Source organism: Bombus pyrosoma, linkage group LG8 (assembly GCF_014825855.1).
Source record: "Bombus pyrosoma isolate SC7728 linkage group LG8, ASM1482585v1, whole genome shotgun sequence".
NCBI lineage: Eukaryota > Metazoa > Arthropoda > Insecta > Hymenoptera > Apidae > Bombus > Bombus pyrosoma.
Window position 1 is genome coordinate 6,401,955 of NC_057777.1, and position 12,053 is coordinate 6,414,007.

The 12,053-nt window shown below is 31.2% G+C and overlaps 4 protein-coding genes across 8 annotated transcripts; 2 read left to right on the top strand and 2 right to left on the bottom strand.

The window, feature by feature from the left end:
- Positions 1 to 375: 375 nt before the first annotated feature.
- On the top strand, positions 376 to 1,674 carry LOC122570441 (signal peptidase complex catalytic subunit SEC11A). Its single transcript, XM_043732760.1, has 4 exons — positions 376 to 549; positions 647 to 756; positions 1,083 to 1,232; positions 1,319 to 1,674. Exons 1-4 carry the CDS (start codon positions 502 to 504, stop codon positions 1,551 to 1,553), a joined length of 543 nt encoding a protein of 180 aa, XP_043588695.1. The 5' UTR covers positions 376 to 501; the 3' UTR covers positions 1,554 to 1,674.
- Positions 1,675 to 2,070: 396 nt separating this feature from the next.
- LOC122570435 (probable cytochrome P450 304a1) lies at positions 2,071 to 4,716 on the bottom strand. Of its 4 annotated transcripts, XM_043732746.1 has the most exons (8): positions 4,565 to 4,716; positions 4,218 to 4,469; positions 3,967 to 4,139; positions 3,622 to 3,891; positions 3,493 to 3,538; positions 3,252 to 3,405; positions 2,923 to 3,179; positions 2,071 to 2,852 (listed from the first exon to the last, which is right to left on the bottom strand). In XM_043732746.1, exons 1-8 carry the CDS (start codon positions 4,650 to 4,652, stop codon positions 2,668 to 2,670), a joined length of 1,425 nt encoding a protein of 474 aa, XP_043588681.1. In that variant the 5' UTR covers positions 4,653 to 4,716; the 3' UTR covers positions 2,071 to 2,667. The 4 variants fall into 4 exon arrangements, with proteins under 4 accessions (XP_043588681.1, XP_043588683.1, XP_043588680.1 ...); XM_043732748.1 differs by lacking the exon at positions 3,622 to 3,891; XM_043732745.1 differs by having other exon boundaries at positions 3,252 to 3,538.
- Positions 4,717 to 5,092: 376 nt separating this feature from the next.
- On the bottom strand, positions 5,093 to 6,934 carry LOC122570437 (TELO2-interacting protein 2-like). Its single transcript, XM_043732751.1, has 5 exons — positions 6,398 to 6,934; positions 6,192 to 6,320; positions 5,951 to 6,112; positions 5,672 to 5,878; positions 5,093 to 5,599 (listed from the first exon to the last, which is right to left on the bottom strand). The coding sequence occupies exons 1-5, from the start codon at positions 6,932 to 6,934 to the stop codon at positions 5,330 to 5,332; spliced, it is 1,305 nt and encodes a 434-aa protein (XP_043588686.1). The 3' UTR covers positions 5,093 to 5,329.
- A 668-nt stretch (positions 6,935 to 7,602) lies between these two features.
- Positions 7,603 to 10,991, top strand: LOC122570436 (abl interactor 2). 2 transcript variants are annotated; one of them, XM_043732750.1, is made up of 5 exons: positions 7,603 to 7,741; positions 8,203 to 8,841; positions 8,937 to 9,266; positions 9,343 to 9,600; positions 9,674 to 10,991. In XM_043732750.1, the coding sequence occupies exons 1-5, from the start codon at positions 7,729 to 7,731 to the stop codon at positions 9,835 to 9,837; spliced, it is 1,404 nt and encodes a 467-aa protein (XP_043588685.1). In that variant the 5' UTR covers positions 7,603 to 7,728; the 3' UTR covers positions 9,838 to 10,991. The 2 variants fall into 2 exon arrangements, with proteins under 2 accessions (XP_043588685.1, XP_043588684.1); XM_043732749.1 differs by having other exon boundaries at positions 7,604 to 7,741; positions 8,176 to 8,841.
- Positions 10,992 to 12,053: the final 1,062 nt, after the last annotated feature.

The following is a 12,053-nucleotide window of genomic DNA, read 5'->3' on the forward strand; positions in this document are numbered from 1 at the left end:
TCATGTTGTTACTCCGTGAAGGATATTTCTATTCATCATGAGAAATTTTTATAATGCAGTTGTATTCGAATTAAGGCAAGATGTCTACGCTTCTCTAGGAGCTACGGATATCGGAAAGTGGTTGCAAAAGTTTTGAAGAATTACCGATACATACTATATAATTTTACAAGACTACAATTGTACAACAACTTTGACGCAAATTGGTTTGTTTAAAACAATATTTGAGCACTAATACGTAAAAGTATACCGTTTATTGTGAAAAATATCTGAAGTACGTTATTCAAAAGTGTTACCGCGCGCGTTCCTTCGTTCACTAACGGATGTGGACTACACCGTTTGGACCGTTCCAATTGTTCCAACGTTCCTTATTCATTGTTTACGTGACGTGGTACGTTGAACGATACGTTTACTGGTTGTTGCCGGTTGTGTTCAAGCAGAGTAAAGTTGAAATTGTTTTGTTTAACTTGGTTATCGTAATTTTTGTAGAAAACAGTTGTGACAATGTTGCAATCTATATTCGACGATGTACGGCGAATGAATAAACGGCAGGTAAACGAATTTCTTCGTTCGAATTACCGTAGATTCTTAGAGAGAGCACATATGGTCGATAAATAGGCTTTATCACTGTTTTCGATTCCTTTTACAGTTCCTGTATCAGATGTTAAGTTTTGGTATGATCGTTACATCTGCTCTGATGATATGGAAAGGCTTGATGGTTGTAACAGGTAGTGAAAGTCCAATCGTGGTCGTTCTCAGGTATTTGAATACTTAACCTAATAGTTACATTTGACGCATCTTTCGCGCGAATAAATCTAGTTTTAAACTGTAATGTTATTGATTTTCTATTAAATTTTGTACACGGTATCGATTTCTTATATATTATTAACAATGTTTTGTTCAATGGATCATTACGTATTGGAGAAATTATACATTTAGTATTATTTAAGAATCATAAGTTGTGTGATAATATTAATAATAGAAAAACATTAAATTTTATACTTTTTGCATAATTTATAGATTTAATTTAGCGTTTCAGTATTTTAAAACATGATTTTTTATGCATGGAAATTTTAATATTATAGTGGTAGTATGGAACCAGCTTTCCATAGGGGAGATTTATTATTTTTAACCAATTATCAAGATGAACCAGTCAGGGTAGGAGAAATTGTTGTTTTTAAAGTTGAGGGTAGAGATATTCCAATTGTACACAGAGTACTTAAACTACATGAGAAGTAAGTGTCTTTTAAATCTTAACGGCAACAAGAATGAAAGGTAGGTATACATCGAATTATTAAAAAAAATAATTTATGTATTTTAGGGGTGATCAAAATAATACTGTTAAATTTCTAACAAAGGGCGATAATAATTCTGTTGATGATAGAGGTTTATATGCAGCTGGTCAATTATGGCTGACACATAAAGACGTTGTTGGCAGAGCAAGGGGTTTTTTGCCATATGTAGGAATGGTTACAATATGTATGAATGAATATCCCAAATTTAAATATGCAGTATTATCAGTTTTGGGATTATATGTTTTGGTACACAGAGAATAAAGGTATTTCATGTGGAAAGTTATATGAAATAGACTACCTGAACATTTACAAAAAAAGTGCATTGTAAATTAAAATCCTAATTCATAACTCAAATACACATGTGAAGCTATGTACAATGTGATTTTATGTCTTGTTGATTTCGTACCACTTGAAGAACCTTTTGTTATGCAAGAGGTTAATAACATAATAGTTTTGCAGAATTGTATGTATATTTACAATAGTAATAAGAAAATATTAAGGTATATGTGTAAAACAACAGTACTTTTGTACTGTATTAAAAAATAATGTTCTGCCATTATTGGCAAAATTAAATGTACAAACGTTTTTATTTTCAATTAATACTAATGTTGTTTTTCGAAAATTCATTAACTTGTTTCATAAATTATTTACAAAAATTTTCATTAACAATATAATATATTATACAAATACCAAGAGTTTCAATATTTTATATTTGTAATCGCATTTACAGTATTTTCTAATTATAATGTAAAAATTATTATATCACTGAACAGGTAGGAAGTGTAATTAATTTACGCTTATTTTCGATATTGGAAGATCATAAAATCAATAAATATTCTGTATAAAAGATAAAAGAAAGAATAGAAAATTTGGGAAAATAAACATTAAAATGTATATATTTAAGTAAGCTCTTAATTTTTACAGCTCATAAGATTAAGCATATCTTCCCTACCTTCTCCAAAGTTGCAATATATGTATATAAAGTTTTTATTTCATGGGCACTGAATATTTTAAAAATATTGACAGTTTTGTAGACCACTTAACATAGTATAACCAATCATCAATGAAACTTGTTTGTAGTCAACTCTTACGAAAATCTTTGTATATTAATTACATTTATTCAATGGAATGTAACTTTTGTCTCTGACTATCTCGGATTATGAAATAAATTTATAGTACACAAATTATATATGATTTTCTATTTTTAATCCTTACAGCTTCGTAGCTTTTATCATTTCAAATTAGGATAAAAATTGTTTCAGTAAGATTAAATATATTGTTAGTGTGTTATGTGTTAATAAAAATATTTGAATGAAAAATTATATAGAAATAGGTATTTATATTGTAAAAGAATGTGAAATGTATTATATATCAGTTAGGTATAACGTGGTTCGACTCGAATCCACATTTCTTTTGGAGTAACAATTATACCTGGCATCTTATCTTTGAGACTATTTGGTTCATCCTCTATGAACGAAAAGTTAAAGTTCTGCATTAATACAGCGATTATCCCGAACATATTATATCTCGTAAAAGTTTCACCCATACACACACGATGCCCTAGTACAAAAAGAGATAAAACGTTATTACTGGTAGTGTCATTAAAATTTGCCAAAAATTCTTTACATACCAAATCCAAAAGGAAATGTGAGATCTTTACGCAGTTTACCATCTTCTGTGAGAAATCTTTCAGGCCTAAAATTATGGGGATCACCCCATAAATCGACGTCTGTATTTAGTGCGTCTAAATTGGTAATTACTATTGTATCCTTGGCAACATCAAAACCAGAAAGAGTAGTTCTTTTTAACGCTTTATGTAATACGCCGAATGGTGTCAGTGTTTCGTATCTGAGCGATTCGCGTATTGTTGCTTCGATATATGGTAAACTAAAACATTTTTGAGATTTTTTAGTGAAATATTTTCGGCTACATAATAATTACAGTACGAATAATGTATACTTCTTTCTATCTTGCCACGTAATGAGTCTTCCAGTTCCAACCACTTTATCTATTTCCTCTCTTATATTTTTTATTACTTCTGGATGATGCATTATAAGCTTGATTGTGTGTAGAAGAGCACTTGGCACCGCAGATGAAGCTGGAAACATGATATCTACAAGAATCATAATAAATTGTTTCTCGGAGAATGATTTCCCTTTAGCGTTTTCGTTTAAAACCTTTAAATATCGGTCTACTAAACCTTTATCGTCGTCATTTTCTGAGTATTTTCTCTTGTCTAATTGTTCCTGTAATAACCATGATATTTTATAGTTATTTAGTATATTAAAATAATATAATTTATAAGTATAAAAGTAAAATTGATATGTACTTTAATGAAATCTACCATACGATAAGTTCCTAGTATTATATTTTTATATCCAAACATATTTCCAAAATACTTTAAGAACCAAAATTGAAAAAGAGCTCCTCCAGTAGTGTCAGATGCTCTTTGAAACATCATAGCAGATTCACAAAAATATCTCAGTTTATGATATTCTGAACGATCGAATTTTTCGCCAAACATTATATACCATATAGTATTCGCAACATATGGATACAGAATATCCGGAAATCGCGCGGAACCACTTTTTAAGATTGTCTAATAAATTCATTGAAACATCAATTAATAATCAATTTTCAATTTTAAAATAATTCTCATCGTGTCCTGAAGTACCTTCTCTTTGTCGTTTAATGGACCTTCTTTCAGCATGTCAATGAGAATTGCAATTTCTTCCATTGCGATCGTTTCAAATTTTTCTTGTCTTCTACCAAATCCAAAATCTCTCATATGTCGAAGAACAAATCTTCTTTGTTCTTGCCAAAATAAACCTTCGACGAAAAAAATACCTGCAATTACAAATGTGAAGCATTATTTTTGTCATTCCTCTTTTATAAACGTATCAAATTTTCTTCACGAGGAAATACCTAATGATTCTCCAAAGGATCTTGCCAAGAGAACGTCTATATTGCTCGTTCTTCCGTCAAAATCATCTTTCGTTAGTACTTCTTTAATACTGTTATAATCATTCGCAATTACACTCACAATACCACCAAAGTGGCATGTCAAGACTTTAGATTTCAACTTATTCGCATAATACGTCACAGCTTTAGAAGGATATTTGTAATTATACCATAATAAATACCAATAAGATCCTACTATTGGCAATCGCGGAATGCCTATTATGGTAAAATATTTAAATTGTAATAAAAGAGAACGAATGCAGATAATTTAAATACGATGCACGGAATTATTTTAATCTTGTGAAACTTACATGGTGGTGTATTTGGAAGTGTACTTATACTTTTGTAGATTTTATATCCTACTAATAAAACTAGTATTATAACAAGAACTGGTGACATTCTTTCTTCAGTTTTGAATACAGAATGATCATCAATAATTATTTCTTCCCCTATTTAATATCTCCCTAATAACATATGTGCATATATATATATTGTTTATGCGTATTCAGATAAATCTATATTCATATCTTATCTTTTGGTACGAAGTCGAGAATTTTAGTTTCTTTATAATTAATTTTAATACAAGATGATTAATACGAAGAAACATAAAGTAAATAACTTGAAAGGTAAATTGTTTTTTATTCATCTTTCGTTTTTAGAAATAGTATTGATATAAAGATAAGACGTAAGATAAACGTAATATTGATTATATATGTAAACAAATATCAATGGGAATTATGTAAGCATCAAAAGTGTTAAAAATTACAAAGTTTACTTAGGTACCAATTTTGTGATTAAATATCCATCTTATTTATGAAATCTAATAATGTGTTCTAAATATAAGGTATAAGAGTAGTTAAAAATAAAATTTCTAATAAAAATCTCTATTTTACAATACAAAGTATCATACATTTTTCGAATTTATTAGATCACAACATAAAACATCTAAGTACATACTGTTTATTATATTTCGTCATACTATATTCTACAAAACTCTTTCTCTACAAAAAATAATTTTTTCTTTTCTTAAATAATATATTTATTGTTAGGTTCTAAAACAGATTTATATAGTTCATTCACTGAAAATACTTAGTATCACCTAAGCATACTACTTGCAAACTATTTTTTATTACTGAACGCATTCGATCATCATTCATTACTGCACAACCTACATTTGGGGATAATTTATATAATAAACAAATACAGTCATCCAAGTTCTGCATTATTTCCTTGTCAAATACTGGAGTTTTTGTTAAATCAAAATGCAGTTTTAAAAAAGCAGTATATAGAGGTACGCAGTGAGCTGCCACTCGAAGATGAAACATCAAGAGGAAAGTTTTTGCAGTCTAAAAAATTGTATTTGATATGTAATAAAGATAACATATAATAAAAGTAAAATATATAATGAAGGTATTTACCTCCAATGTTGCTTTTAATGTTTTTAGATCTGTATGATGTTCGCAATACTCGGAAAGTATTCTTGTTAATCTTTCACACCACTTGGCACAACCAATATTAGTCAACAGTTGAGGTAAACTCAACATATACACACATCTTAATTCCACATTTTGTTCAAATTCCATATTATCCAGTAGAACAGCTAAAATATCGTCCCTCTTTGTCCACTGCAATAATATACAACATTACAAGATTTATACTTAAATTAATACATATAAATACTAATTTTTTAAACTTACTTCAAATACATTTAATGTATTATCCCAATGTTCAATGGTAGCTAATAAATTTGTTAAGCATTTATATATCAAAATTACATATTTGGCTTCTCTTTGATGACTTAAGCATTCTAAAGCATGAAAAATTACTTTGGCATATCCAGTATCAATCAATCCTTTTTTCTAAATATCCAAACATAAAATTAGTAACTTATATTGGTGAACAACATGATACTTGAAATTATATAATATAAATTTTTACCAAGTGAGAATGTTGAATAATTTGATATAAACATTCAAGACCTAGTACAATGTTTTCTGGCACATAATCATCAATAATTATTAAAGCTGTTGGAAGCACATCACTAATATGATTATATAAAGCTGGTTTCTAAAAAAGATAAATATAAATTATAAATTTTAACACGTAATTACTTGACCATTGTCTCTTTAATTTGGTTTACGAACCTCAGTTTGATATAAAATCCATTTATAACTTGCTACAGCTGCTGGATAAGCTTTCCAAGTATCTTTCAGTAACTTAGGCCTTAGTGTTAATAATACTGTAGTAAAGTTATCTTGTTCCGTTAAAAGTTGTGAGATGCTTTGATATCTGTATAACTCCAAGATTTTGCTAGTCAAGTCTTTGGAGATGGACACACATTCTGTTGTGTTCCAAACATTTTGTTCATGATGTTCTCCAATGAGTAGTAACAAATTGATTGTAAAAGTTTTTACTATCGATAAATCTAATTTTACTTGCACGTGTCCTTCATGACGACAGTAAATGATATGCTGAAGCATAGATCTGATATCTTGTAAATTTTTATCTATAATTTGTCTATAGTCTCTGAAGTCTTTTTCTTCGCATGGTCGACTAGCACCGTCGATTCTTTCAGGAACATAACTCACTTGTATAACATTATTGCATTTTGCCCATAAGTCTTCCTCATGAAATTTGCCCTTAATTTTTAAAGCTTCCAATTCTCTTAAAAGACTATTCATTTTAAGCGTTATTCGTCAAGGAGTTCGACAAGAGATAATGATTGCTATGTTGCGAATCAACTTCTTCGCAACGATTTATTAGTTCCGCGAGTACACACAGAAAATATCATTTTTCGAATTACCGTGAATGATAGTACTTCAACCGAATTCCTTGTTTCATACTTTTAATCAACGAAATAATTGTTGACTCTTACGAATCTGGCTTCGAATGATCTGAACACTCAATCAAAAGGGAGTATATCACTTTTTATCGACCATACTTAGATATACAATAATTTGATAAAAATCTTTATTTGTATTTTACAATATTAATATCTAGTATTTCAATCGCAACGAATGTTTCTTCTACTGGCCTACCTTTGTAAATTTACGATGTAATTACTGTATTTTGTAATATTGTTCGATGTCTCGAAAGAGTAATCGATACGAACCACACGAGGTCTCGAAGAATCTGTCATTTTTCCCTTCTTTTAACACTTTACTGTCAAGAGATAGTTTCCTTTCTCTTTTGTACAATCTTCCTTTTTCAATCTTATTGTTTAATATGTCTTTGCTAGTCAGTTACTATACGAGTATACCGCGATCGTATTCGTGCTCCAACTTTAACCAAAATCAAGAACATTCGTGCTAACTGCATGGAAATTGCACTGTACGCCGTCACTAGTATTTCGGGGCATCACTTGTTCATACTGAGTGTCGTGTCGCGTAACGTAAATCGTTATTTATTTTTTATCAGTTTCTGAGATCCTTGGTAATTATGAATTAAAGAAGGTGTAATAGCTGGTAGTTACGACATGGCTGAGTACCGTTAGTTCATTTTCTATTTTTTTCAAATCATTTGTTGTATCGACGTTTCATTTTCCATGATTAATCTTTAGATTTAAGTTCCACCTCCATTTTGCATCCTACATACGGGACACCGCCCTTCAAACAATTATTACATAGTTAATAATTCTTTATTTTGTCGTCCGAACAACATAAAATTATCAAAAACACACTTAAAATATTATTCTCGTTATTCTTTCGCGAATTTTTCATGAAAGTTACATAACCTCATTCTTCAAAGTTGAACGAATTTTTTGACTCATAGCTTTTTGTTTTACTTTGTTACTTCGATTATTGCATATAATATCATTTAAAGTATATAATAATTTCACGATGTACTCGAGAATGTCATCTACATCAAACATAAAATAAAATGTACAAATCTTCTTAAATACAATTACTCTGGTTCTCTTAAGGATCCGGTTCTTATTGTGTATCATCAGGGGTAGGCAGTGACTCTGAAGTTATGGCAGAGCTAGCAGCATTTCTCGGCCAGGAAATTCCTGAAGGAAGAAACAACCTGGCTGATAATCATATCAATCTTGAACGGGTTGCTGATTATTGTGAAGCAAATTATTTTCAAGCTGAAAACAAGAGAATAGCTTTAGAAGAAACCAAAAATTTTACTACTCAGTCATTGGCTAGTGTAGCCTATCAAATAAATACTCTTGCTTATAATTTTTTACAATTATTGGATTTACAAACATCTCAGCTTGCTGAGATGGAAAGCCAAATGAACCATATTGCTCAAACGGTTATGATTCACAAAGAGAAAGTAGCTAGAAGAGAAATTGGAGTATTAACAGCTAATAAAATTACGGTACGCCAGTACAAAATTATTGCACCGGCAAATCCTGAAAAACCAATTAAATATGTAAGAAAGAGTATTGATTACACAATCTTGGATGATATTGGACATGGAGTACGTAGTAGTGGTACTCCAAGAAGTAAGCAACGTGGTGGAAGTCAGGGCAGTGTTCAAAGTTTAGGTGCAGCTTCCACTGGTTCTGGTTTAGGTGCTGCTATGGTAGGACCAGCCCCTACCACTAAGCCACCTACCCCTCCTCAGACAGTAAGAACTGGTAAATATAGAAATAATATATATATATATATACACATATATCTACTTTAAAATGACATTAGATTATTTAATATGAATTTTCTATTTTACCTCTAGGAACATTGAGCAAAGGATCCCGAGAATACAGAACACCACCTGCAGTTGCTCCACCTCAAGTTCCTAGTCACTATGCTCCTAATTATCCACTAGGTCATCCAAGAAGAGAACGTGGTCCTGGTTATAGTACTCTACCTTTACATGCGCATACCACATCTCACGCAATACACAATACCAATCACAATACACATACAAACACTGCAACCCAACATACTTCGCCACCTCAAGTGGGAACAGTTCATCCATTGCAAAGTCATCCGCAAACACCACCACCAGCTCCACCTAGCGTAACAGCAGGGTATGCCCAGGAACAACACAATAGTATGCCTCGTAAGTTCTTATTTGATTGGACTTTGATTTAAGTAATAAACTATGGAATTATATAAATATCCGTTTCCATTTTTAGCACCACCTTCGCCCTTAGTCGGCATAACTGGTAATACGTTAGATTTTACTAGTTATCACACTTTGTCAGAAAGATTGAGTCATCAAGTTAGTCGAAGTAGTGGTGCAAGTAGCCCACCATTACCACCACCACCGCCACCAGAACAAGAAGAACATCCGCAATTTGGTAGACCTACACAATCTAGTGGTGCTATTATGCCTATTGTACCGGATGAGGAAGATCTCCCTGGTTGGGTGCCAAAGAATTATATCGAAAAAGGTATGTTGTGATACTTTTTAGATCATAGAATATTTAAGTAGTATTAAGATGTAATCAAATATTACCATTTTAGTTGTTGCAATTTATGATTATTATGCCGACAAGGAGGATGAATTGAGCTTCCAGGAAAGCTCTGTAATTTATGTACTAAAAAAGAATGATGATGGGTGGTGGGAGGGGGTCATGGATGGTATAACGGGTTTGTTCCCCGGAAATTACGTAGAACCTTGCGTTTAATAAGTTGTCCAATATTGCATTTAGATATATCAAAATTGTGAATATTGGTGGTTATTCACAAAAGACTGCAAATTTAAGGGACAGATTCTCTGATTTTAATATCTTATTTAGTATTAATAATAATAAGGCTATACTAACACGATCGATGCAAAAACATAGAACGACGTAACAAAATATGAAGTGGAATATGGTAAATGTATAAATTACAGATTCTTCCACAAATCTCAAATATCATGCGAATTTTCTAAAAATCAAACTAACCAATCTTTATATCAACATAAGAAAGTGTATTTTTTGGTAAATAGTATTTCCTCCAGTGGATGTTATTTTATCTCGACTTCAATAGATCATATTTATATACATATATGCATAAAGGCATGTCGTTACTATGCTACTATATAATCAATTAGCTGTTAATTTTATTTATGTATCTAAGGTGTAACTAATACGATGTTAGTAGTAGGTTAATAAGTAATCAAAATACCAAACGTCCTGTCGTCGTGTAACGAGAATCTTTGCGCCTTATACTAAACATAACTTCGTAATATAAATTGCTTGATAAGTTTATTTTAATAGTTAACGGTATATTGACCTCAGGATTTTAGTTCTCATAAAATGAAGTCGAAGAAAGTAATCCTCGTTTGAATGTTTTAGAGAGTACCAGGTCGTAGCATATGCATTATAGAGTCAATTAATTTACGCGATTTGTTTAAGATGTAGTGATTTCATTTAACCAGGTAGTATCCTACATAGCTGTGTAATATTCATACTTTGTACGGTGCTATTTGTTAGCGCACTATTACCACAAATATAAGTATCTTTTAATTGGCCAAGTAATTCTGCGGTCATTTTTACCGCATTTCTCATTTTTTCTCATTAAAAAATTATCCTTTTATATAAGCTAAAAAGCTTGTATGTATCGACAATAAGGGTCTCGTTTTCGTGAGGATTACATACTTTGGAGGATTATCACAGAATTAGTACAGGAGAATTAGAATAGGATTTTCAAACAAATAAAGAGCTAGTGGATACAAAATTGAATCTTTAATTTTAATAGAAATTTTAATTGAAGGTTTTATTTGTCACTAGGGAAGCATAATGAAATGTACGAATACAATTGTATTTAGAATGAAATAAAAGAATTGTAATATAAAGTTTCGAATGATATTCATCCAACAGTTAAAGTTTCTTCACAAGTTCTTCCTAATTCCACGTTCTCTTTATCCATAACCATAATCCACTTTGCTGTTGCTTTAGTTCAATTAGTGTACAATTTATCTTACTAGCTTGTAATTCCACGTTAGATTATTTATTAGTAAAACACGAGTTCGCGATTGTCAATTATAGTATCATATAGTATAAATTGAGCGAGAGGAACTTGGAACGATTCAGATCACAAAACTAGGATGTTCATTTCCTTTGACAAATTTCCTATTACTCCTTCTTTAATTTCCTATTAGGATAGTTGAAAATAGCTTTGCATAATGTAAATGTTACGCACGGAACCGCTTCAAACGGATAACGAAAGTATTCCTTCCGCGGTGAATTTTTTCTGCAGTCGGTCTCAATGTTCGCTTAAATTATTTGCTAGGTTTAAACCGTGGAAACTTTTTCTCTCACATACGTACAAGAAGCACAAAGTTGCGAGCAGTTCCTCGCCACAAATGTTTCCTCTTGTAACACGGTAATGACATTCACGGAATCCAGTTTTGTAGAGTAACGTACGTAAATTCTTACAGCAAAAGATTCGTTCTCCAACTAGTAGAGAGAAAATGGGAGAAAGGTACGGTTTTAGATGAACATGTTTTGTATATCTAGTATTTTCGTGAATTTTTCCATTTTCCCTGCGTACGTAGTAGTAGGATGAAAACAGGGCGCAGCTTTGAAAGCGGCGCACCAAGCTATCCTCGTATATCACGCTTAAAAGAGGTCGTGTGAAAATAAGACTGTACTAAAGGGAGAGAAGAAACGTTATTTTTTGTTATTATTCATCCTCGTAATACACTGCGGCCAAGATGCTCCTGTGGCGTTCCTCTTTTCAACACGTAGAAATTGTCGATTCGAAATTTCAATTTGAGGAAACTTTTGGAATCTACATTAAAGTAAATTAAGGAGAAGAAACGACGCACAACTATATAACTTTACTCGATATTTCTGAAATAATTTATACGCTTGGAAGGAAAATTTAATAAGTGGTAAAATAACATTTCAATTTG

Bases quoted from the DNA above. Each gene is read 5' to 3' on its own strand.
- LOC122570441 (XM_043732760.1), top strand. From the start codon at position 502: ATGTTGCAATCTATATTCGACGATGTACGGCGAATGAATAAACGGCAG. The intron at 550-646 runs GTAAACGAATTT...TTCCTTTTACAG, and splicing joins GGCGAATGAATAAACGGCAG to TTCCTGTATCAGATGTTAAG. The intron at 757-1,082 runs GTATTTGAATAC...TTAATATTATAG, and splicing joins CCAATCGTGGTCGTTCTCAG to TGGTAGTATGGAACCAGCTT.
- LOC122570435 (XM_043732745.1), bottom strand. From the start codon at position 4,652: ATGTCACCAGTTCTTGTTATAATACTAGTTTTATTAGTAGGATATAAA. The intron at 3,539-3,621 runs GTACATATCAAT...TGGTTATTACAG, and splicing joins GTATGGTAGATTTCATTAAA to GAACAATTAGACAAGAGAAA. The intron at 3,180-3,251 runs GTATACATTATT...AAAATGTTTTAG, and splicing joins ACGTGGCAAGATAGAAAGAA to TTTACCATATATCGAAGCAA.
- LOC122570437 (XM_043732751.1), bottom strand. From the start codon at position 6,934: ATGAATAGTCTTTTAAGAGAATTGGAAGCTTTAAAAATTAAGGGCAAA. The intron at 5,879-5,950 runs GTAAGTTTAAAA...ATATTATTGCAG, and splicing joins ATACATTAAATGTATTTGAA to TGGACAAAGAGGGACGATAT. The intron at 5,600-5,671 runs GTAAATACCTTC...ACAATTTTTTAG, and splicing joins CATTAAAAGCAACATTGGAG to ACTGCAAAAACTTTCCTCTT.
- LOC122570436 (XM_043732749.1), top strand. The intron at 9,267-9,342 runs GTAAGTTCTTAT...TTCCATTTTTAG, and splicing joins ACAACACAATAGTATGCCTC to CACCACCTTCGCCCTTAGTC. The intron at 9,601-9,673 runs GTATGTTGTGAT...TTACCATTTTAG, and splicing joins AAAGAATTATATCGAAAAAG to TTGTTGCAATTTATGATTAT.